This window comes from Ranitomeya imitator, chromosome 5 (genome assembly GCF_032444005.1).
Source record: "Ranitomeya imitator isolate aRanImi1 chromosome 5, aRanImi1.pri, whole genome shotgun sequence".
Lineage (NCBI taxonomy): Eukaryota > Metazoa > Chordata > Amphibia > Anura > Dendrobatidae > Ranitomeya > Ranitomeya imitator.
In genome coordinates this window covers 406,874,093-406,899,900 of record NC_091286.1, presented here as the reverse complement: position 1 = coordinate 406,899,900, position 25,808 = coordinate 406,874,093, and the positions used below count along the sequence as shown (strand labels likewise).

General features: G+C 45.1%; 1 protein-coding gene across 1 annotated transcript in view; it reads right to left on the bottom strand.

Moving 5' to 3' along the window:
* Positions 1-25,808, bottom strand: part of FYTTD1 (forty-two-three domain containing 1) — a 46,247-nt gene that overhangs the window by 4,658 nt on the left and 15,781 nt on the right. The window contains exons 5-6 of the mRNA XM_069726991.1: positions 15,565-15,661; positions 1,733-1,794 (exon numbers count right to left, since the gene is read on the bottom strand). Of these exons, the coding sequence (XP_069583092.1) occupies positions 1,733-1,794; positions 15,565-15,661 (159 nt within the window). The remainder of the gene's footprint in view (positions 1-1,732; positions 1,795-15,564; positions 15,662-25,808) is intronic.

The window sequence follows — 25,808 nt, the reverse complement described above, 5'->3', positions numbered from 1 at the left end:
AACCCTAGCACTAATGGGAAAATGGAAATAAATACATTTTTTTACATTTTATTATTTTTCCCTAACTAAGGGGGTGATGAAGGGGGGTTTGATTTACTTTTATAGCGTTTTTTTGGCGGATTTTTATGATTGGCAGCTGTCACACACTAAAAGACGCTTTTTATTGCAAAAAATAGTTTTTGCATCACCACATTTTGAGAGCTATAATTTATCCATATTTTGGCCCACAGAGTCATATGAGGTCTTGTTTTTTGCGGGACGAGTTGACGTTTTTATTGGTAACATTTTCGGGCAGATGACATTTTTTGATCGCTTTTTATTCCGATTTTTGGGAGGCGGAATGAACAAAAACCAGCTATTCATGAATTTCTTTTGGGGGAGGCGTTTATACCGTTCCACGTGTGGTAAAATGGATAAAGCAGTTTTATTCTTCGGGTCAGTACGATTACAGCGATACCTCATTTATGTAATTTTTTTTATGTTTTGGCGCTTTTACACAATAAAAACTATTTTATATAAAAAAATAATTGTTTTTGCATCGCATTATTCTGAGAGCTATAACTTTTTTATTTTTCTGCTGATGATGCTGTATGGCGGCTTTTTTTTTTGCGGGACAAGATGACGTTTTCAGCGGTACCATGGTTATTTATATCCGTCGTTTTGATCGCGTGTTATTCCACTTTTTGTTCGCCTGTATGATAATAAAGCGTTGTTTTTTGCCTTGTTTTTTTTTTTTTTTTTTGCGGTGTTCACTGAAGGGGTTAACTAGTGGGATAGTTTTATAGAGCGGGTCGTTACGGACGCGGCGATACCAAATATGTGTACATTTATTGTTTTTGTTTTTTTTTACATAAATAAATGGATTTATTGGGAAATGTTTTTTTTTTTTTAATTTGGGGATTTTTTTTTATTTTTTTTTACACATTCTATTTTTTTTTTTTTTTTACTTTCTAACATTGTCTCAGGGTGGGACATCTCTGTATTAGATCAGATCGTTGATCTGACACTGTGCATAGCACACTGTCAGATCAACGATCTGACAGGCAGCTTACCTGGCTTTCCAGCGCCTGCTCTCAGCAGGCGCCGGCTAGCCAGGTCACTTCATGACCCGGAAGGAGTCCGGCGGCCATCTTGGATCCGGGGACTCCTTCCGGGTCACCGGAGCAACGCGATCTCATTGCGTTGCTCCGGTGGGAGAGCGCAGGGAGCCCCCGTCCCTGCGCGATCCCCCTCTATGCCGCTGTCACTACTGACAGCGGCATCAGAGGGGTTAAATGCCCGCGATCGGCGATAGTGCCGATCGTGGGCATTGCTGCGGGGTGTCAGCTGTCATATACAGCTGACACCCGCACCCGATCACCGCGGCGCTCAGCGCGAGACCGCGGTGATCGGTGCGCCGTACTAGTACTGCTGCTGGCACTAATGCAGTGCCGGCAGCGCAGTACTAGTACGGCGCGTGTCGCGAAGGGGTTAAAGAAATAAAACATAAAAAGTTCAAATTACCCCCATTCGCCTCATTCAATATAAAACAATAAAAAAAAACAAAAAAAAAAACAGTTATCCCCTGCACCCGGCTGGGCAGCGACCATTATCACAGCCCCTTGTGCAGGAACATACTGAGTAGTCCACACCACTGTATCACTACTGCAGCCCCTTTATTTCAGTGATCCTAGTTGGATGGCGATATACTATCATTTTAGGAGAAGTGCCCCTTTAAAAGGATTATACTCACGACTCATTTCTGCTTGGGACAAGTATTTCCTCTCGCTGATCACCATCCATTCTTGTCTGGACCTGAAATGGAAGAAATAATGTGAATTAATACTCATGTTCAGAAAAAATGAACGCTTTCCATATTAATACTACCATTACATTTACTACATTGGTTATTTTCCCATACAAAAACAAACAAAAAAAAACAAAAACAATTTCATTAGATTTTCATCAGGTCTTCTCCTACAAGAAAAAAAGTTTCTTCAGCTTCTCCTTTCAGCCAGTGTTATGTCCCATGAAAGACATTTTACAGACTGTCCTGTACATTTTACATACTGTATTGCAGTCTCTCATATTGTTTATTGTTGCTACGTGTTCCTGTGCTTTGCATAGCTGAAATCCTCCCTTTCCATGAAGTTTGTCCCTTCTGTCTCCCTTTGCTGGGTGTCATGTCACTTCCTTCTTCTCCCTGTGTCTCAGTCTCCATCTTGGCTTCATTAGAGGCACATGTGCTTTCAGCCTGTCTGAAGAAAGTCTTTTTTTACCTGCTGCTGTTTGTATGCATTCAACAAGAATTCTTAAAGAAATCAAAGTCTCTTCTGGATTCTTCAAAACATGTGTTCCTGCAGCTGAGTTAAGCTATCTGCGACCGCCGCCAATTCTAAGTAAGGTGAAGAGATCCAGCATCTCACAGAGCCATATTTGCAACCACAGGCCCGGGGGACAGAATAGCCAGTGATAAATGGACAGTATTAGAGTGCAGTCTAATTGTTTAATGGAGCCATAGACTTGCACTAATTTGACCCTACACTCAGATCAAAATGGGATATGTTTCCGTGATTTTATAACGACCAGTCAGCCAAAAATCAGGGACATGTGAACACCTCCATAGAGTATCGTATGTATAAGTGCTATACATGAAAAACATGGAAAGCACGTGTACGAAAAAAAACTGGTGTGAACAAGGCCTTACATTTACTACAGAGGTACTATTCCCTAAACAGTCAATATGTGCCTCTTTTGCCATTTGATTGTGCTTTAGGTTTGTCTATATATTTCTTAAATATTAATAGCATGTTTATTCCTGGATTAGTCAACTTAGTCTAAAACCAGTAGTATGAGATTTTTAGGACATATCTTTTATTTGTGTATATTTTTTTTTATTAGTGTTATTCATTTATTTAGTACATTTGGCTCATTGAACATTACAAATCAGAAATACAAAAACCTTATATTAATTATAAAATTGTGATATTGTGACTCCCAGTTCTGCAAATAACTGTGGAGATGCCGGCCAAGCAGGGAATGTGGAGATGAATGCCTGTGATTGGAGGCAGTCAGCACCGGCCTCATTTATAATGCGGTATTGCACATTATACCTGCAATCTATCACCAGATAGATGAGATATATAGTCAGGAAGTGGTTTTATTTACTCCAATTTGTCACTAACTGTATATAGGCTTATATGGGACGGAATATAATTATATTTTTGTCAAAGAACCAAAATATAAGATAAAATGTAAAAAGATCAGAAAGGAAACCTTTCTCTAAAGAAGTCGTACTCAAGTTCAACCCACAGACAAGCTCTTATGTAAGTAGGGAAAGCATGCCACAGTGAGGACTGCACAGACGGCTCATTTCTGCAGGAGGTGCCATGTAGCCAATCACTGTACCATAATGATGAGACCCTGACAGCGATACACTGATCAGACACTGGCTTGGATATTTCAGCCAGGTACGTTTTACTTTGAAGTGCAGCAGAAAGAGGCCAGTCCCAATCCCCTAGAGTGACAGGTCTCTCCCTATACATGCACAAGTAGGGAGAGACCACCAGGGACCGGCCTATTGGACTAGTCACCTGATCAACATGGTCTCTATCCTCTTAGAGACAGAGCCAATTTTGACCTTAGAGGTAGTCTGTCAGCACTGGATGACTGATCAAACAGAGCACAGGCGCATCATGGAGGGGCTAAGAAGTTATATACACCTTCCCACTGGCTTGTTTTCCATCTATTTTCACCCTTCTCTGACTATGAAGACAGAGCTGTCAATTAAATAAAAAGGGTGAAGACGTAGGGAAAACAAGCAGGTAAGGAGGTGTATATAAATGATTGACCCCACCGTGAAGCACTAAGCAGCGGACTTCATTTGAACAGTCATTCTGTGCCGACAGAGACTAATAGAAATCTGTCATATTGCAAATAGCATGTGATTTGCAGGCAGGAGGAGCGGAGTAGATCGATATACATTTTTATGAACAAAGTTTCAGTTAATCTTGCATTCTAGTCACTGAAATCCCTGTTTGTATCCATGAGTCCAGTGGGCGGTCACATTCAGTGATTGACAGTCTTCCATGTGCAGAGATAGCCGTCAATCACTAGTAGGACAACTCACTGGACTCAAGTAAACAAACCAAAAAATTAAACTGAATTTTTTCCAACTGAGGCAGATGGAGTCATTCTGGATTTTATCTAGCCTCTGTTATTTTGGGGTCCGTATTTAAGGCATACACACAAATGCGGTCAACCACACTTTTATGCGCTAAAAATACACCTAAAACTGAGGGGACGCCAAAGGACAAAGGCCATGTGGAGTCCAAAGTCACTCCATCTACCTCATTATAATGCATGTTTCGTTTGAACCATGTTTTATGGGGATTTAGATGGAAACCCTAAAATAAGTGCTAAGCGGAGTGAAGAATAAATGTGAACCAAGACTTATTCTGTTTTTGAAAAGCAGAATGAACAACCAGGAGTTCAAGAATTGCTTTACACCACGTGGTAGAATTGATAACAGGGCTTTATCCTTTGAGTCAGTAGGATTACTGCGATACTAGACTTACATAGGATTTTTTATATTGATAATTTTTAGGGTGAAAAAGTATCAATTTGTTTTTGCATTGTGAAATTCTGACAGCTGTAACTGTAGGCTATGTTCACACGTTATGTTTTTGCTGTGTTTTTTTTATGCAAATTAAAAGCTAAATTTTACAGTGCCAGCAAAAGCTATGAGATTTCAGAAATCTCATGCACAAACATTGTTTTTTTTTCCCTGACTGAATTGGAAAACTGCTGCGTTTTTTTTTTTTTTTTTTACATCTGCTGAATGTTACTTTCAGCGTTTTTGCAGCCTTCTTTTACCCATAAAAAGCAATAATAAGTGCAAAAACACAGGTATCAGGTTTTTCGTGCAGAAAACTCAGTAATAACAGGCACTAAACTGTATCAGCATGAAAAACTCAGCAAAAATGCAACGTGTGGACATTGCCTTATATTTTTTTTTCTGCCAAAAGCTGAATTATGGCTTGTATTTGTGGGATGAGTTGAAGTTTTTATTGGTACTATTTCATGTAAATAACATAACCTTTTATATTCATTTTTTTATTCTGATTTGTTGGACACCGAGTGAACAAAATCCATCAATTCTAGAATTGTAATTATTTTTTGCCATTCACCATTCAGTGTAAGTGGCAATACAACCTTGTTCTTCGGATCAGTACGATTACAGTGATACCATATTTATATATCGTTTTTTATGCTTTGATACTTTTGCACACTAAGAAACATTTTACACAAACTATATTTTGTTTTTTTGCGTTGTCATACTTTTGAACGCTGTAACTTTTTATTTTTCTGCTAAGAGAGCCGAGTGGGGGCCTTTTTTTTTTTGCAAGAAGAGTTAGGCTACTTTCACACATCAGGCTTTTTGTTTCAGGCAAAATCCGAACAATGTTTAAAAAAACGGATCCGACGTAAATTGCGAAAAACTGATGCGCCAGATCCGTTTTTTCGCTGGATCCGGTCGTCTTTAATGCGCATGGATATTTTTGCGACTTCCTGATGCTGTGAAGATCTGATCCGGACGACGGATTACTGTTTCACACCCCCGTTTCATGTGTTTTTGGCCGATTCCGTTACTGTGCGGTTTTTTTCCCCCGGACAAAAAAACGTTGCAGTGGACGTTTTCTCCGTCTGCCGGAAACGACTATTTGAACAGATCCGGCAAAAAACGGATGAAACGTCTGGCCATCAGGCACAATCCGGCGCTAATACAACCCTACGTGAAAAAAATGAATCCGGCGTAAAAAAAAAATGGATCAGTTTTTTTCAAAAGTTGCCGGATTGTGCCTGAAACAAAAAGCCTGATGTGTGAAAGTAGCCCTAAAGGCAACCTATCAGCAGATTTTGCCACTATAAGATGCGGCCACCGCCTTTCAGAGCTTATCTACAGCATTCTAGAATTCTGTAGATAAGCCCCCGGTCCGACCTGCAACTGAAGAAAAATAAGTTATATTATACTCACCCGGGGGACGGTCCGGTACAATGGGTGTCGCAGGTCCGGCGCCTCCCATCTTCTTGCAACATCGCCCTCCCATCTTCTTGCAACATCGCTCCCGGAATTGGCGCTCCTGCGCAGGCATACTTTTCTGCCCTGTTATGGGCAGAGTAAAGTACTGCAGTACGCAGGTGCCGGGAAAGGACAAAGAGGCTCTGTGCATGCACACTGCAGTACTTTCCTCTGCCCTCAATAGGGCAGAGAAGTACGCCTGTACAAAAGCACCGATGCGGGGCAGCAATGAAGCAGGAGGGTGGCATCGGAAGACGATGGGAGGCGCCGGATCTTGACTTGCAACACCCATTGGACCGGACCGCATAGGACCACCCCCCAGGTAAGTATAATATAACTTATATTTCTTCACTTGCAGGTCGAACCTGGGGCTTATCTACAGCATTATAGAATACAGTAGATAAACCCTGAAAGCATCTTATAGCGGCAAAATCTGCTGACAGATTCCCTTTAACGATTTTAGCAGTACCATATTTTTTCATATTGCATACAGCTTTTATTCCGTGTTAGTAGGATTTAAAAAAAAAAAAAGCTACATCTTGGTGTGTTTTTATTTTTTTAACTTATCATAAGTACTGCAGCATGTACTTTTTTGTTTATTTCTGTTTTACAAAAGTTCTATTAGTGGCAAAAAAAATTTGGGCTTATTTCCATTCCGATATTTGTGTCCCATTTGCTTGCATTGGTATCGGGTATCGGCGATATCCGATATTTTTTGGATATCGGCCAATCCAATCCGATACTTCTGGATATCGGAAGGTATCACTCAACACTACTAGCGGTATGTGATAGAGAAGGACCACATGTGAAACGCCCTGCGTGAAATCCTTAGTTGCCGTTTTGTTGCAATAAAACCGATAAAGCCAAAATCTGGACTTTCAGTGAGCAGAGCGCCCGGCTTGAATCCAGATTGCTTCGAAGAAAAAAAATAAAATGGGGAAGGCGTCCGAGATCCCTGCCCCAAGCAAAAAGCGTACTGAGGCGGATTTACAAGCACAAGTCGCTGACAACTAGTTATGAGAGTCCCACCTGGGTCAGAACCCAGGATTCAAAAATTTCCCTAATTTTAGTGCGTTTTTTTTTTTTTTCTGTTAAACTCTGTTAAACTTTTTTTTTACCTTAGTCCCACTTTGGGACTTGAATAGTTCTCTTTCATCGCTGATCTCATACACTGAAATACTTCTATATTGCAGTGCACAAGACCTGTCAGTTTCAGCCGACACAGCCTCTTAGGGAATGTGCACATGTATTCTGGTCCACTGCGTATTTGATAAATCTGCAGGGCAAAAACGCTGCGTTTTTGCTGCAGATTTACCGCGGAGTTACCGCGGTTTTTCTGTGGTTTTACAACTGCGGTTTTTTCATTAGGAGCAGCTGTGGAATCCACTGAAAGTGACATGCTGCGGAATGTAAAACGCTGCGTTTCCACGCGTTTTTTTCCGCAGCATGTGTACAGCGTTTTTTGTTTCCCATAGGTTTACATTATACTGTAAACTCATGGGAAACTTCTGCGGACCCGCAGCTGCAGAAACGCTGTGGATCCGCAGCGTTTTCCGCATTGTGTGCACATACCCTTAGAATCACAGAAGAAAATCCAGCTCACCACATGCAATTCCACACTTCTGGAGCAAGGATAGCACCTGAGCAGAGTGCAACTTCCAATGGAGAAAGCAGAAAAATCCAGCTCAGAGACGAAATCCAAAAATAGGGATTTTTGTGTACTCACCATAAAATCCTTTTCTCCGAGCCATTCAATGGGTGACACAGACCGTGGGACGTCCCAAAGCAATTCCTGTGTGGGCCTGTAGAGTCTGCCTGCCTCGACTCACATCTGCGGAAGTCTGAGTGCGAAAATTATAATGCTTCAAGAATGTGTGTGAAATGGGCAAAACCGCAGCTCTGCAGGGGTTCTCTGCCGACACCTGGAGCCTAATGGCCCAAGAAACCGGAGACACACTCTGACACACGGAAGGACTCCTGGATGGTGGAACGAATCCATCTGGCTATCCTAGCCGACAAAGCAGCTAAACCCTTCCTGTGACCATCAGAAGGCCCGAATACAGCATCCGACCTTCGGAAGAACGCCATCCTCGATAAGTACCTTCTCAAAGTTCTCACCTCGTCCAGAGCATGGAGAATCCGTTCCACCTTGTGAACTGGAGCTGAACAAGATGAGGAAAGAACAATGTCTTCGTAACGGTGGAAGGCGATACCACCTTGGCAACAAGGGACAGGTACGGCCTGAGGACAATCTTGCCTTGACGGAAATAAGGAAAAATCATCTGAAAGGACAGCGGCCAGCTCCGAAAACTCGCCTGAATGATTTGACTGCCACGAAAAAGGCTACCTTCCATTCCAGTAAAGGTCATCATGAAAGGGATCAAAAGGAGTCTTTTGTAATACTCCCAGGAACAGTTAAGGTCCCAAACATCTAGCGGTTAGTGTTGAGCATTCCGATACTGCAAATATCGGGTATCGACCGATATTCGCTGTATCGGAATTCCAATACCAAGTTCCGATACTTTTGCGATATCGGATATCGGAAATTCCCATAGTGCAATGATGCACTATAATGGAGTGTGGGCGGTGCGTGGGCGGAGACTGCGTGTCTGTGTGTGCGGGCGGGGTCTGTGCGTGACCGTGGGCCCCAGCAGCCCGCACAGAGCCCCCGGCAGTCCGCACAGACCCCCGACAGCTCGCACAGAGCCCCGGCAGGCCTGCACAGAGCCCCGGCAGGCCGCACAGAGCCCCGGCAGGCCCACACAGAGCCCCGGCAGCCCGCACAGAGCCCCGGCAGCCCGCACAGAGCCCCGGCCAAAATCTGGACTTTCAGTGAGCAGAGCGCCCGGCTTGAATCCAGATTGCTTCAAAGAAAAAAAATAAAATGGGGAAGGCGCCCGAGATCCCTGCCCCAAGCAAAAAGCGTACTGAGGCGGATTTACAAGCACAAGTCGCTGACAACTAGTTATGAGAGTCCCACCTGGGTCAGAACCCAGGATTCAACGACCAAGTTGAGAAATACAGGACCCCTGGGATCTGGTGACAAAGCGCCAGAAAAAGATGGCCACGAATTGTACTAGTTCCACAAACAACGCTTGACGTGGTCAGTCCGGATCGCCCAGTATCACTGGGATCCTTTCCGCACCTAAAGGCTCTCGGAAGTAGCAAAAGAGAAACAACTAGCCCCACGGAGAACCAGAGCATGCACTGCGATAGCTTTTGGGTCTTGAGATCGAACTATGAACTTGAGAACTTTGGCATTCAGTCTGGACGCCATATGATCTACCTCCGGAGATCCCCAGCGAAGGCAGATCTGTCAGAGGACTTCTGGATGGAGTTCCCACTTGCCTGAGGCGAGACCCAGGCAGCTGAGGAAGCCTGCTGCCCAGTTTTCTTGCACCGTCAAGATCACCGAGTGATAGACCTCTGCCCATCGGGGAATGTGAGCGGCCTAAGCTATGGCCGCCCGGCTGCGGGTACCCCCTTGATGATTGATGTACGCCACGGCCATGGTGTTATCAGATAGACTTCGAATGGGGTGACCGTCAGGAGACAGATACAGACTGCTGTAAGGCTAACCGTATCTCTCGGATCTCCAAAAAACATTGATCGGGAGTTCCCGAGTTGACCGGCGGCTTAGAACAGTGTGGTGACACTCCCCAGCCCAAAAGACTGGAATCGGTAGTCACAACTAGCCATTAAACCAGAAGAAAGGATCTCCCCTGGTTGAGGGAGGATCTTAAGAGTCCACTATCTGAAAACTGTCTGACCCACAGGGACGAGCGGAGCGAAGGGGACTACTTCCATTGCTGCCACCATTTTCCCCTTAATCTTCATAGCAAATTGGATGGAATGAGGGGATGAGGTCCAAGAGAATCCTCAAGAAAGGATATCTGTTGGGCTGGAAATAGGGAAGACTTGTTTAAGTTTATCCAGCCCAGGCAAGAAAGGGTATTGCAAGTGATACAGGCAGACTCAGCGCAGTACTGGAAGGACGGTCCCTTAACTAGAAAGTCATCTAGATAGGGCAGGATGACCATTCCCCAAAAGTGTAAGATGGACACGACAGCTATCCTGATCCTTGAGAATACTCAGGGAGCGGAAGCAAAACCTAAAGACAAAGCAGTGAATTGAAATGCTGTTCCTGAATGTCAAAGCACAGGAATTTTTATTTATTTATTTTTTTTAGCGAGGGGGAAAAAAAAAAATTCAGAAAGTGGAAGTAAACAGCCCAAATGACAATGGATGTCAGTAACTCCACCTTTTCCCATTGAGGTAATGACCGAACGGAGGGACTCCATCCAAAAACGGCAGGCCTTGACAAATTTGTTAGAAGTTTGAGGTCCAGGATCGCTCAAACTTTTCCCATCCTTTTAATTGGAACCTAGATCCGAGAGATCTAGCCTGTCTAGGACAACCCGTCCACTGCTGATTGGGTCTATAGGACACTTGCGACCCTAGTTCCTGTGTGGGGAATGTAACCGACCACTCTGGTAAGAGAGTGAGGTCAGCGGCTTTTTGGACGCAGACTCCGCTTTCCATCCTGAGAGTCACAATGCCCTTCTGAATGTAATGGCATTTGCTGATGACAGCATCGTGCAACTAGCCGCGTCCAAAGATGCGTGGACGACAGTCTCGCGCTCGAGAGATTTGATTGGCCAGCTGTACTGCCTCTGCTGAATCGAAGTAGCTAAGGTCTCTGATCAGGAGCCCATTACTTTAGCAACCCATGAAGGGTAGAGAGGTTACCCGGAGAAAACTGCCACGTGGTAGAATGCGCAGCTGTATCCAGCAGGCCAGGATTAATTATCTCTTGCTATCACTGCTGTCTTTTCTACGGGGTAGAGTTAAAGTGATGAACCCTCGATCCACCATCCCCTTAACAGGGAAGTGGAGAGGTATCGTCCTCCTCCTTGCATCATTCGCTAAGAAGTGGTGATGCAGTGGGGGCTGCTCGGACACCAAAAGGAGTGCCTCTGTACATCCACTGAGTTCAGGCCCCCGGGTGGACAGGGCTGGTTGTCTGGCATTAGGTCTGGCTGCAGAAGAGGATACATGGAGGTGACACTCCATGTGCTCGTTTGTTGATGGTGTGAGCAGATCAGTGCCCTTTAATGGACCCGTCGCCTCTAAAAAACAGCCCAGACATGGCATCCTATGTCGCAGGAGAGGATATATGGTGGCACCACTCCATGAGTTTGAATGTTGTGCCGTTTAACGGACCCGTTGCCTCTGTAAATCAGCACAGGCAAGGCATCCTTTTGTAGTGCATCGCTTATCCAGACAATCCCTGTCCGGGTGACTTGCAAATGTTCTATGAGACAATTTAGTCCTTTGAAAGACAGCGTGATCCAGAGCAGAACCGGAGTCCTCGTCAACCTACAGAGTGTGGATGACGGCTTCAATAAGTAAATCCTGTTCGCTAGAGTGAGGAGCGGTGCTCGCAGATGCCAAGGCACATGATAGCTAAGTAGACATACTACATGTCCGTTTTCCAGACGCCTGCACGTTTCTGGAATGCTGCGGCCCTTACTAGCCGACGGCCTCCTGGTAGGGGGGGTCCATCTGTCTCAGTCAAGGGAGCCGTGCGATCCATGGAGGGATTCAGTCGCTGTGGCCAAATGAGCCATGGATTGCGACAGTGACGAAGCCCACTTAGGGGGACTAGGTATTCTGGGCTCAGTGACAGTGGGGGGCTCCTGAGCGTATTTGGAGTTGCAGTTTTAGTAGAGTGGCGAGTTCTAGCAGACTGACAAGAATTACATGTACCCTTCTATCAGCTCCTTAATAGGGCTTCCTACAGAAATTTTAGAAGGGGATACTGCTGAGGGGAGGGGAGTAATACAGCGGACCCATACCCTGAGCAGATGCATCCCAGATCCTGTGGCACAGGTCCGGTGTTACAGCCCGTTCCCTGCAGATTAGCGCTCAAAGACAGGATCTGCGGGTAAAAGGGGGAGGAGGGGGGCCGCTTCCGGATGTACGGTTCCGAAAGCGGAAGAGGGGGCAGGAAGATGGCCCCCGAGAATACAAAAGGCGCTTCTCGTCCTTAACGAGAAGCGCCAGGATCGTGGGTGGGGGCGCGTCATCGCATGGGTGGCGCCTCCGGGTTGCGGCCTACACACGGCCGCAAGCCGGGTACTAAATTTCTCGGCGCCGCAGTTAGGCTACGTTCACATTAGCATCTTTGGGCGCAGCGTCGTCGACGCAACCCAAAATGCATGTCAAACCGCAGACACAACGCAGCGTTTTTTTGACACATGCGTTGTCCTAAAATGTTATTATTCTTGACACAATTGAAGATAAAAAACGCCCAAAAAAGTGAGAAAGACCACCAATGGTATAGAAGAGGGTGGGTGTAATGGAATTTGTGTATATAAACCCTTGCAGAGATGAATTCCTCCCATTTTGCTTGTGTTTCCAGCATGAAGATGGAGCGTCCCATGGAGAGTATCTACATGAATATGGAGTTGGATTTTTCCTTGGCTAATGCTTATGCTCTGGTCACTGTCTAGACACTTCATCACTTGTTTTTTACTCAAAAGGCGCATGCGTCAAACAACGCGGGTCAACGCAGGCACCTGCGCCCTATGCGTTTTGTATAGACACTAATGTGTTTTTTTGGCGCATTTACAACACAAGTGCGTTGCATGCGTTGTTTACCGGAAATTTGACGCAGGAAAAATTCAACATGTAGCGTCGGCCCAAATGACGCATGCGTCGTACATCGCTTGACAACGCATACCGGCAGATGTCCATGCGCCCCTCATGTTAAAGATAGCGGTGCATGACGCATGCGTCGGTATCCGTCGATGATGCTGCGCCCAAAGACGCTAATGTGAACGTAGCCTTACTGGCTTGCGGCCTAGCACAAGCCGAAGCCGGGAAGTAAATTACCGGTGCCTGGCTGGGAGTTACCGGCTTGTGGCCTAGTGCAGGCCGAAGCCAGGAGGTAAATTACTGGTGCCCGACCGGAAACGGACCAAGGGCCGCGACACGCTGTGCTAACCCCCCAAACTTCACAGCCTGAAAGCAGAAAGAACGCTGTTGGATCCCCCCGACATGGGGGCCGCGACATGTTGCAGGAGCACCCCATCATTCCTTGGATCCCGAACTCACCACCGGAGCTGGAGGAGGGAAGGTAGAGCTGGCACTCTACTTGCAGGGGAGGTGGAGAGGAACCGTCCAGCTCCTTGCAGCACCGCTGTTCAATCAGTGGTGGTACAGTGGGATCAGCATGGACGCCATTGGGGGCCTCTGTAGTCTAGCTCAGAAGGGGGTACATGGAGGTGACACTCCGTGTTCCTGTCTGTTGCTGGTGAGGGGAGATTGGTGCCCTGTAGGGAACCGTCACCCCTAGTATAGCTCAAGCATGGCATCCCACATCACAGGAGAGGATATGGGGAGGAGACACTCGCCTTGCTCGCCTGTTCTTGGTTGGTGGAGATCGGCCCCATTGTCCTAGTCTTCCTCGTGAAAAGAGGTTTAAAAAGTCAAAAGTTGAAAAATAAAAATGTATGGTCTAAATAGCAGACCCCAGTGCACCTCCTACGGACACTAAGCATGAACTGGTTAGCTGAGAGCCAGCAGGAGGGTGTATACTGCAGAGGAGGACCTAACTTTCTTTGTATTACTTAGTGTCAGCCTCCTGGTGGCAGCAGCATAACACCCACGTTCTGTGTCCCCCAATGAGGCGAAGGAGAAAAAGGCATTTTATTATCCAAGGTACATGAAGCAAAGATTAAAATTGTGTGTTCACAAAAAAAGAGAATACAGGCATCTTTTGAAGCGTTTGTCAAGATTCTTGACAAAGAGCACATGTCGCTCGAAACGCAGAACCATGGATAATAAAATGCCTTTTTTGGATTTTATCTGTGAGCTGGATTTTTCTGCTTTCTCCACAGCCTGTTAGACCCTGGGGTAAATGGCGGTAATCCGTGCTAAAACCAATTATGGTCGATGCAGCAGGGTATCGGCTATAATATACAGCTACCGTATATACTCAAATATAAGCCGAGATTTTCAGCCCATTTTTTAGGCTAAAAGTGACCCTCTTGGCTTCTACTCGAGTCATTGTCCCAGGGGGTCGGCGGCTGTCACATCATACTCACCTGCTCTCGGCGCGGTCCCTGCTTCTCAGATTGTCTCCGACACAGGCAACTTGTTCCTGTGTTCAGCAGTCACGTGGTACCGCTCATTAAAGTAATGAATATGGATGAGACTCCACTCCCATAGGGGTGGAGCGCATATTCATTACTTTAATGAGCGGTACCATGTGACCACTCAGCAATGAAAAGCGCTGCCGGCACCAGAGACCATCGCATCAAAGAAGCAGGGACCGTGTCAAGAGGGGGTAAGTATGACGGGGGAGGGTGAGAAATGCGATATTCACTTGTCCCCGTTCCACAGCTGGGCTCAGTCTTCCGCATCCTCTGGCTGTGATGTTCAGGTCAGAGGGCGCGATGACATGTTTAGTGCGCGCCCTCTGCCTGAACAGTCACTGCAAAGAGCCGGAAGAGACAGTGGCGCGCCATGGTGGAACGGGGACAGGTGAATATCGCAAGTGCTGGGGGCCTGAGCGACGAGAGGGAAGTATGTCTTTTTTTTTTTTTATTGCAGCAGCAGCATATGGGGCATAATCTATGGAGTATCTTATGGGGCCATCAACCTTTGTGCAGCACTATATGGGGCATAATATTCTATGGAGCATCTTTAGGGGCCATAAACCAAAAGCATTATGTGGGGAATGCTCTATGGAGCATCTTATGGGGCCATCAACCTTTGTGCAGCATTATATGGGGCATAATATTCTATGAAGCATCTTATAGGGTCATTATTAACCTTTTAAGCAGCATTATATGGGGCATACTTTAATATGGAGCATCTCATGGGGCCCATCAAGAACTTTATGGAGCATTATATGGGGTTCCTGACCCAATATGGATATTCAAAAGCACTTAACCTACTGATGCCTCAATCAATTTTACTTTTATTGGTATCTATTTTTATTTTTGAAATTTTCCAGTAGCTGCTGCATTTCCCACCCTAGGCTTATACTTGAGTCAATAAGTTTTCTCAGTTTTTTGTGGCAAAATTAGGGGTCTTGGCTTATACTTGAGTATATAAGGTATATCCTGCTGCATTTTCCCATAGGTAGGTGCTATTTACTTAATCCTCAGCGCCTTAAAAAAGTGGCACCGAGGATGAAGGCTCCTTAATGACCTCCATAAAAAAAGAACCACAGCAATTAAGAGTAAAATATACATGGATTAAATGACAACGCAAACTCAAATTCATGCTGCCCGTAGTTAAGGCAGCATAAATCAGCTATCAAGTTATCTTTCAATAAGTACTGCTGTCCCCATACGTATTACATTGTCAGAAAAATTCAATAAAATCAAAGGGTTCTATCAACAAATATCTAATGATTATGGTCAGCATGTGATTATAAATCAATTTCTAACATATGTATTACAGATCCTTTTTATTCCAAATGGAATTACCTTTAGGCCTCTCCTAAGGAAATATGTGGCTTGCCGAGTGTCTCGCTGCTGCCTCATTCTCAACCCACTTCTAAAGGTATTTGTGTGTGAATAATTGCTAAAATATTAAAAGCAAGACATTAAAAGCAACTCAGATATACAATATACACACATTCAGATTTACATATCCTTCTAGTATATATTCATGGACAAATCTGTGGCAAGAACAGACTCAAATGTTAACCATAAATGTTTGAATACATTAACGTTAAGACCCGTATATTCCAATATACTCATCATACTCCTAGGCTTCTATTCTATAAATGATTGCCAAAAGTGTGATCATACATAAATACATACATTTGATATAAATCTATCTGGATACTAAGGTCAAAAATAAACAAATGGAGAACATTTGGATCCATCTAAAGGGAACAAAAATACATGCTATTGTAATATACTGTACCTTTTTTGAATGCTGCATTTAAAATGTATTTAACAGTGTAATCCTTTTTGTATTTAAGAGTACCAACACTTATCTCTAACAGGCCTGTATATCCGTAGGGTCCTGGATCTCCACAAATTGTTGAACACTTATCAATTGGGTGCTACTCAAAAAGCAGGCATACACACAGCGGTGTACGGGCTCATAGACTTTCTTTTGAGCCCATACACCACTCTTTGTAAGCCAATGTTTTTTTTTTGTAGTGCATGTCACGGTTGTTTTGAGCAAATCTTTGAGGCTCACCCTCATCCACAAAGGCGGTAGGAAACAAATTTTAAAGATATTCAGTTTGCTTTTAGGCTTTCTTCACAGGTCCAAAAAATGGAAATGCAAGCAAAAGAATGAAAAGCGCAAACCAAAGTTTACAATTTCATATTGATCAAATGGATCTGTTTTGGATCCACTTATGAACAGATAAGTTTTTACTAGTTGTGTACCTGACCACCACTAGTGTTCTAGGGACGCAAAGTGCTTAAAAATCATCCATTATACTCTGTTGCCCTTAAACTTTTTTTTTAATTTAAATAGATTTTTATTAACAAACAAAAAAAAAAAAAAGGAGAACAACAGAATGCCATTTACATTGCATTATATCAGATACACATTTTCTTACTTTAATAAACCCCAACTACCTCCCTCCCCCATAAGACAGCTCAGTCTCAATCTCCACCCCACCGAGGCATTATCTGCCTCTTGTAATTTATCCTCTTCCAGGTCTTAGGAAACACGACGCCTATACTCCTCAATCCAAATCAAGCCAAGGAGACCATATTTTATTAAAGAGTTCTATTTTCCCCCTTTTACTGTACACCCCCTTTTCCAATTTTAGACCATGTTGAACATATTGGAGAAATTCCCTTCTCACAGGTGGTTCCGCGTTTATCCAGTTTCGTGCTATTACTTTCCTGGCCATGTAGAGTAGCCTAGCAATTGCAATCTTCCAAGTATTGTCAACTCCAATTTCTTCCACATATCCCAGCACACATACTATCGGGTCTCTAACAACTCTGCACTTATACGCTGCTTCAACTCGGCTCAAAACCACCACCCAAAAGGCAGCCAGTCTCGGACACGTCCACATCATGTGATATATTCCTGCCTTCTCACTCGCACACCTCGGACACTCAGAATTGGCACGCAATCCCGCTTTGTATAACACTTCCGGAGATTTATATACCCTATGCAAAATGTATAGCTGCGAGAGCCTATATGGTTCACTCAAGGATAGTCGCGGAACCCACTCCATCACCGATTCCCAGGTTTCATTTTCCATCGGCCCCACTTCTCTCTCCCACTTAGCTCTCGCCTTTATAGGGAAATCTAGCAGAAATGTGTGCATAAGGTCCTTATACAGAGTGGAAATAACTCCCCTTGTAGTACCCTCACCACACACATACTCCAACACTATATCATCTTGAACCCTGATATCAGCCTTCTTATTCTGAGCTCTAAAGGCATGTCTCATCTGCGCATACTGATATTCCCCTGTGGATCGCAAACCAAATTCTTCCTGCAATTGGGAAAAGGACTTCAGCTCCTGCTGCTGGATTATCTGGTGAACAAAGCAAATTCCCTTATTCTGCCATTCCATCAATCCTCCCAGGGCCTCAAAATCCTTTAAGTTGTGGTTAGACCATATCGGTGTGAATTTAGTCAACCCTGTAACCCCACAAATCTGCCTTAATCTATTCCATAATTTACGAATCAGGAACAGGGTTGGGTATATTTTCCCCAGCGTGCCCAATGAGCCATCCTCCAAACACCTGGCCATCGGTCGTCGGTCCGTCACCTCTTCCAATAGCTGTTGTACTGCACTGGATGACGCCCCTCGCGCCCAGCCCTTCAAATGCTGGCTCTGGGCCGCAAGGAAGTATATTTCCGGGTTGGGCAAAGCCAAACCACCATCTTCCTTGGGTCGTTGAAGCGTCTCCAAGCTAATACGTGGATATTGTCTACCCCATATCAAACTTCTAAAGAGGGCATTAATCTGCCTGAACTTCCCCCGAGGGATCCAAATTGGTGCGTTATGCAGAACATAAAGAATTTTGGGCATAAGGACCATTTTAATAAGGTTTACCCTACCGACGACCGATAGATGTAGCTTATTCCAGGCGTCTACCTTTGCCTTGAGTACCCCCATAACAGGAGTCAAATTTCTTTGCAGAAACTCCGCCACCGGCACCGAAATCCATATTCCAAGATATTTAAATTGGGAAACCACCTTCAGCCTCTCATCCCCAACATCCTCACTCACATTCTCTCCTACGTCATCCACTCTAAAAAGAACCGTCTTATCCCAATTAATTGTTAGTCCCGACACAGTACCAAATCTCTCAACAATTTCAACGGCCCCTCTTAGTGAATTGTCTGGATCCTCCAGGAACAGCAAAACATCATCCGCATATAACGCTATTTTTTCCTCTACTTTGCCATACCTAAACCCAGGGACCCCATCCGACTGCCGAATCTTAGCAGCAAGAGGTTCTACAGCCAACGCGAACAGGAGGGGTGACAGCGGGCATCCCTGCCTAGTACCCCTAGCCAGCCCTATAGGACGAGATAGCTCCCCATTTACTCTAATTCTGGCGGATGGTAATGAGTACAACAGCTGTATCCAGGCCACAAACTGCGGGCCAAACCCCATACATTCCAGCACCTGCCAGAGGTACCCCCATTCGACGCTGTCAAACGCCTTGTGTGCATCTAGCGATACAATCACTCTTCGACCACAGTTATCAGACTCTACCTGCAAATTTACATATAACCTCCGCAAATTGATCGCCGTTGATCTATCCGGCATAAAGCCAGATTGGTCCGAATGCACCAGACTCGCAATAACACTAGAGAGGCGGAGAGCCAACACCTTGGCCAGAAGCTTGACATCAATTGTTAGTAAAGAAATTGGGCGGTACGACTCCGGTTTCCCCAAGTCCTTATCCTCCTTTGGAATGACCACTATTATGGCCTCTCTCATAGAGGCTGGCAAGCGCCCACAAGACCTAGCTTCCTCCAATACCATTTTTAATCTAGGAATCAACACTTCTGCCAACCCTTTATAGATCTCAGCGGGTAACCCATCGACCCCAGGCGCCTTCCCATTGGCCATAGACATCAATGCCCGACTCAATTCCTCCTCAGTGATAGGGGCCTCAAGGCTCTCCCTATCTGCCTCACTCAGTCTCGGCAAGTCCAGACCTTCCAAGAAAGTCAGTGCATCCTCGACCGATTCACCAATCCGAGAGGAATACAAATCTGCATAGAAGTCCGCAAAGGCTCTCAAAATTTCAGGTGTTTCCGTTATTTTACCTCCACTAGCAGAATCCAAAGAGTGTATATATGAAGAACCTCTCTGAGCAGCAGCCACTACCGACAGCATATGTCCCACTGTTTCTCCCTCCTGATAGAACAATACCCTTTGGAAATCTCGTTTCCTCTCAGCTTTGCCTAGCAGAATTTTTTCCAAATGATTTTGTGCGTTTTTCATTCTTCTCTCTGCCTCAGGGGTTCCCAGTGTGGCCATCCCATCCTCTGCTTCCTTCAACTCCTCAACTGCCGCTTTTTCTACCTCTCTCGTCCTCCGCTTACACCTACTAATGTCCCTAAACAGTAGTCCCCTCAGGTACGCCTTCATTGCATCCCAAATTGTAAGAGCGTCGGCGCTTCCATCATTTAAGAGAAAGAATTCCGCCACCTCCCGTCCTATACTTTCCAACTCAATACTCTGTAACCAATTAGGATGAATCTTCCATTCTCTCCCACTTAGCGAGCGAGCCCCCTCCAATCTAACCTCTACTTCAATTGGACTATGGTCCGACAAGGCCCTTGGCAGATATCTCACCTCCCCAACCAGTGTGTCCAAGATCCTGTTACCCAGAGCCATATCGATTCTAGAGAGTGTGGCATGTGCCGGTGAATAACATGAGTACCCTCTCTCCCCCACATGTCTAACCCTCCACAGATCAATCAAACCTATCTCCTGTATATAGGTGCCAAATGTTGTTATGTGTCCCTCCGACCTATTCTGAGTATTTTTATTTTTATCCCAATATTCATCACAGATGTTATTTAGATCTCCGATAATTATTAACGGTGTCGGTCCCCATTTTTCCACTCGCTCCATTACTTCTCTAATCTTCCTGCTAGAGTAGGGAGGCGGAATATACATCGCGGCAACACACAGCATCACTCCATACAGTATACACCGTAATAGTACATACTGTCCCTCCACGTCCACATATACCTTCACCTCCTCATACTGAACTCCCGCTGGAACCAAGATTGAGACTCCTCTTGCATACGTGGAGAAGGTAGAATGATATCCCCTCTGGATCCATCGTCTATTCAAAACATCCACTTTTTCCCTTACCAAATGCGTCTCCAGCAAGCATATCATTGAGGCCCTTTGGTCTCTTGCATATTGCAAACACGCAGCACGTCTAGATTTCTCCCCTAGGCCTCTCACATTCCAGCACAAAATCTTAAAACGGGTCCCCATCACTTGGCTCATCTTCACTATAAGTATCATCAATTTTGAGCTCAGGCTGTCTAACTACCCTCCCCCCCCCCCCTCCCAACTCCCCCTCCCACCCTTCCCCCCTCACATCTAACCATTCCACCTCTTTCCAAGAGTGGGGCATCATCGCCCATAGCGAACACTCCGTTTGGCATTACCTTCCCAACCCTCCTCCCACCACTGTACATAACAGGATTTCAGACATTTTGAAAAATAACGTTCTCAAAACATTTTAACTTAGAATTATTTGCACACACAAGAAGCCTGCATAAACTTAAAATATGTCGCAAACCCTTCCTCCCCCTTTCCCAGCAGCCATTACACCATCCCTTTAACTTTAACTGGATATAATCCAGCTCCCTTCTTCCCCCCCCATACCCCTTGGCTTGTCAATCACATGACTCTTTTCCAACTGACAGATAAGTAAACAACTTCAGACTCTTCCCACAGTTTCAGTCTCCTTTTCCTTTAAGCTTTTTAGCATTAATATCGATCCACTGGGTAGCGTCCTCCGGCTTCTGGAAAAAATGAATTTTATCAAACGCCACCACCCTCAGTCTTGCTGGGAACATCATGGAATACTGCACACCCAATTCCCTCAGCCGTCTCTTGATACCCGTGAACATCATCCGTTGTTTCTGCACCAGAGTAGAATAGTCTGGGTATATAGCAATCTTTTGACCTTCAACTGTCAGATCCGTCATGTCTCTGGCCTTCCTCAGGATAATGTCTCTGTCTCTATAGTTTAGAATTTTGGCGAGCATGGTACGGGGATTCGCTCCAGGGACAGGTGGTTTCGGCGGGACCCTATGCGCTCTTTCTACCGCGAACACTTTTGTTAGCGCCATATCTCCAAATGTCTCTAACAGCCATTTTTCAATATATTCCGTTGGATTCCTCCCTTCAGCTTTTTCAGGGATGCCCACTATGCGAATATTGTTTCTTCTGGACCTGTTCTCAAGGTCCTCATTTTTCGCAGCCAATTCAGCTATTGCTTGAGTGAACTTTTTCTCTGCTTTTTGCAGCTGCACTATATGGTCTTCTGCAGTGCTCACTCTCTCCTCTACCTCCCCCACACGTTTGTCAATCTTCTGCATGGCTGCGTTTATCTGGGCTGTGTCCCCCTTAACCTCCTGTATCTGTATGGTCAGAGATTGTTTACATGAAGAGACTAGCGCAAAAACGTCTCTTAGGGTAGGCTCAGCTTCTGGCGCCATTTCCTCGGGTCCCCCTTCTGCCACCGCCATTTTACTCTCCTTTCTCCCCTGTTGTACCTCATGTTCTCCTGCTGGGCTCTCCTCCTCCTCTTCGGTATCAGCTCCGGCTCCCTCCTCTGCGGCCTCCGCTCTCGCAAACTGCTGGAGCTTTGCCGCTACCTCCATGCGCTTTCTGCATGCGGCGTTCTCCTTGTCTGCCTTTTCCCTCAAGTCGGCGCCATCTTGGATTGCGCCTGCATCCCCGGCTCCCGCGTCCTTCTGCCGTCTCCTGGTCATGTTCGTCGGTTCCAGCGCTACCGAACAGCACCGCCGGCCTCTCCAAGTCTCCCCGCAGCCAGTAAGCCCCCGCAGGGACCAAACAGCAGCGGCTCTGCAGGATTTTACAATATACAGCGGCGGGAGCTCACAGCCGCACGTCCGCTCACATGGACTCTCAGGCCACGCCCCCTGCCCTTAAACTTTGATGTTAAAGGGAACATGACAGTAGATACATGCGGCCCAAACCACTGGCTGCAGCATTTCAGAGAAATACTTAAAAAAAAAACACCAGGGACTAAGCTGCATGGGAAACTAGTTGGGACAGGTGGGTCCCCAGTGGCTTCTCCCCACCCACTCACCTGGAGTGACCAGTCTCAGTCTTACTAGTCTCCAGCTTGGCTCGGTCCCCGGTGGCTTTTAAAGTATGTTCTTTTCTAAAATACCACAGCCAGTATCTGATACATGCTGTCCATGGTTCAGGCAACATGTATCAGAGAGTAGGTTTCCATTAAAAAGACAATTTGTGATCCATTCAAAGGAATCACTGCGGTAACTGAACTATTTTTATTGATATGCTTTTGTGGACCTAAAATCCAATATTAAGAATTGACATGTGAACAGATCCTTAGAAGGTCAATGTTTTAGCCTCTTCCAAGGACTGATCTAACAGTATGTCACATGAGTGCCAGTATATGAAGTGGGCTCAGGATACACAGCCAACATCTTCCTATAACAGTAGCAAACGTGTGCAGATCAATGTGGTTTCAATCAATGACAGTGCCAAAGGGTTGTCAGCAGCCTGCTGAAGGCCCTCATGGCTGACATCTCAATTTCACAAAAGAAACTACATACGGTATATACTAGAGTATAAGCTGAGAATTTCAGCCCATTTTTTTAGGATGAAATTGCCCCTCTCGGCTTATACTCGAGTCATCCCCAGCGGTCGGCAGGGGAGGGGGAGCAGCAGCTGTCTAATACTCACCTGCTCCTGGCGCGGTCCCTCTACGTCCCTCGTTCTCCAGGCGCTGACAGCTTCTTCCTGTAGTGAGCGGTCACATGGTACCGCTCATTACAGTAATGAATATGGACGCGACTCCACTCCCATAGAGGTGGAGCATAGATTGTAAGCTTGCGAGCAGGGCCCTCACTCCTATTGGTATCTATTTTGAACTGTGATTTTTGTTATGCTGTAATGTCTATTGTCTGTACAAATCCCCTCTATCATTTGTAAAGCGCTGCGGAATATGTTTGCGCTATATAAATAAAATTACTATTATTATTATTACTACCACCATGTGACCGCTCAACACAGGAAGAAGCTGGGGGCACCCGGAGAACCAGGGACCGCGCCAGGAGCAAGTGAGTATAACGGGGGCATATTCACCTGTTCCACCGTTGGCGCCGCTCCGTCTTCCGCGTCCTCTGCAGTGACTTTCAGGTCAGAGGGCGCGATGACGTGATTAGTGTGCGCGCCGCCCTCTGCCTGAACAGTCAGTGCAGAGGACGTGGAAGACACAGCGGCGCCAAAGGTGGACAGGTGAATATAGCAAGTGCCGGGGGCCTGAGCGACGAGAGGAGAGTATGTGATTTTTTTTTTTTTTTTAATCGCAGCAACAGCATATTTGGCAAATATCTCTATGGAGCATCTTATGGGGCCATGTACAGCATTATATGGTGGCAAATATCTCTATGGAGCATCTTATGGGGCCATGTACAGCGTTATATGGGGCAAATATTTCTATGGAGCATCTTATGGAGCCATGTGCAGCATTATATGGGGGCAAATATCTCTATAGAGCATCTTATGGGGCCATAATCAGCATTTGTGCAGCATTATACAGGGCAAATGTGTCTATGGAGCATCTTATGGGGTCATAACATTTGTGCAGCATTATATGGGGCAAATATTTCTATGGAGCATCTTATGGGGCCATAATCAGCATTTGTGCAGCATTGTATGGGGCAAATGTCTATGGAGCATCTTATGGGGTCATAATCAACATTTGTGCAGCATTATATGGGGCAAGTATCTGTATGGAGCATCTTATGGGGCCCATCATGAACTGTATGGAGCATTATATGGGGCTCCTGATTCAATATGGATATTCAAAAACACTTAAACTACTGATATCTCAATTGATTTTACTTTTATTGGTATCTATTTTTACTTTTGACATTTACTGTTAGCTGCTGCATTTCCCACCCAAGGTTCATACTCGAATCATTAAGTTTTCCCAGTTTTTTGTGGCAAAATTAGGGGTCTCGGCTTTTACTCGGGTCGGCTTATACTCGAGTATATACGGTACATTACCAGTTAGAGCTCTTTGACCCTATTTTAAGAATCCATGTCAGTATGACTGTATAATCTTGATATTAAAATGTATATTGCATGAGTCCAGTTGAAGAGTAAGAGCACTCAGGACTCTAAATGTAGTGAATATCTTTCCATCCAGCCTGATGTAGCAGCTTGTACCAAGAAGTGTCAAAGATTAACAGCACAGAAGAAGAACACTGAAGAGCTGTCTATCAGGCAAGATGGTTGGAGATTGAGTTTTCACTTTTGGAAAGGATTATAGAGCCATTCTAGTCTCATCAGGTCTAAAATTTAGCTAATAATTAGAGATGAGCAAATGTGCTCAGATAAGGTGTTTTCAGTGTATCTTGGATGTGCTCGGATAATATGATGGGAGTCCCTGCAGCTGCATGTTTTGCAGCTGTTAGACAGGCAGTACATGCATGTTGTGAGGCTGTCGAACAGCTGTGAGACCTGCAGCCACAGGGACTAACATAATATAGGAGCATGCCCTAGATACTTGAATAACACCAGAGCATGCTCACATAATACCTTATCCGAGCACATTCGCTCATCCCTACTACCAATATATGCTTTACATTTTTACTTTTAAGAGCTTATTATGTAACATATAAAAGGAAACCTTACAGTGGCATCCAATACCCACAAACTAATATGGTATAGGTACCCCCAAAAAAATTCCCTGTGTAGTAATAGCATAGGCAACTACACTGTTACATACACACAGTTTCGGCCTGTATTAGGCTCATATTATTCTGAGGGCTAGGCTATACAGTACAGACCAAAAGTTTGGACATACCTTCTCATTTAAAGATTTTTCTGTATTTTCATGACTATGAAAATTGTACATTCACACTGAAGGCATCAAAACTATGAACATGGAATTATGTACTTAATGTGGAATTATATAGTTACATGTGGAATTATATACTTAAGAAAAAAGTGTGAAACAACTGAAATTATGTCTTGTATTCTAGGTTCTTCAAAGTAGCCACCTTTTGCTTTGATGACTGCTTTGCACACTCTTGGCATTCTCTTGATGAGCTTCAAGAGGTAGTCACCGGGAATGGTCTTCCAACAATCTTGAAGGAGTTCCCAGAGATGCTTAGCACTTCTTGGCCCTTTTGCCTTCACTCTGCGGTCCAGCTCACCCCAAACCATCTCGATTGGGTTCAGGTCTGGTGACTGTGGAGGCTAGGTCATCTGGTGTAGCACCCCATCACTCTCCTTCTTGGTCAAATAGCCCTTACACAGCCTGGAGGTGTGTTTGGGGTCATTGTCCTGTTGAAAAATAAATGATGGTCCAACTAAACGCAAACCGGATGGAACAGCATGCCGCTGCAAGATGCTGTGGTAGCCATGCTGGTTCAGTATGTCTTCAATTTTGAATAAATCCCCAACAGTGTCACCAGCAAAGCACCATCACACCTCCTCCTCCATGCTTCACGGTGGGAACCA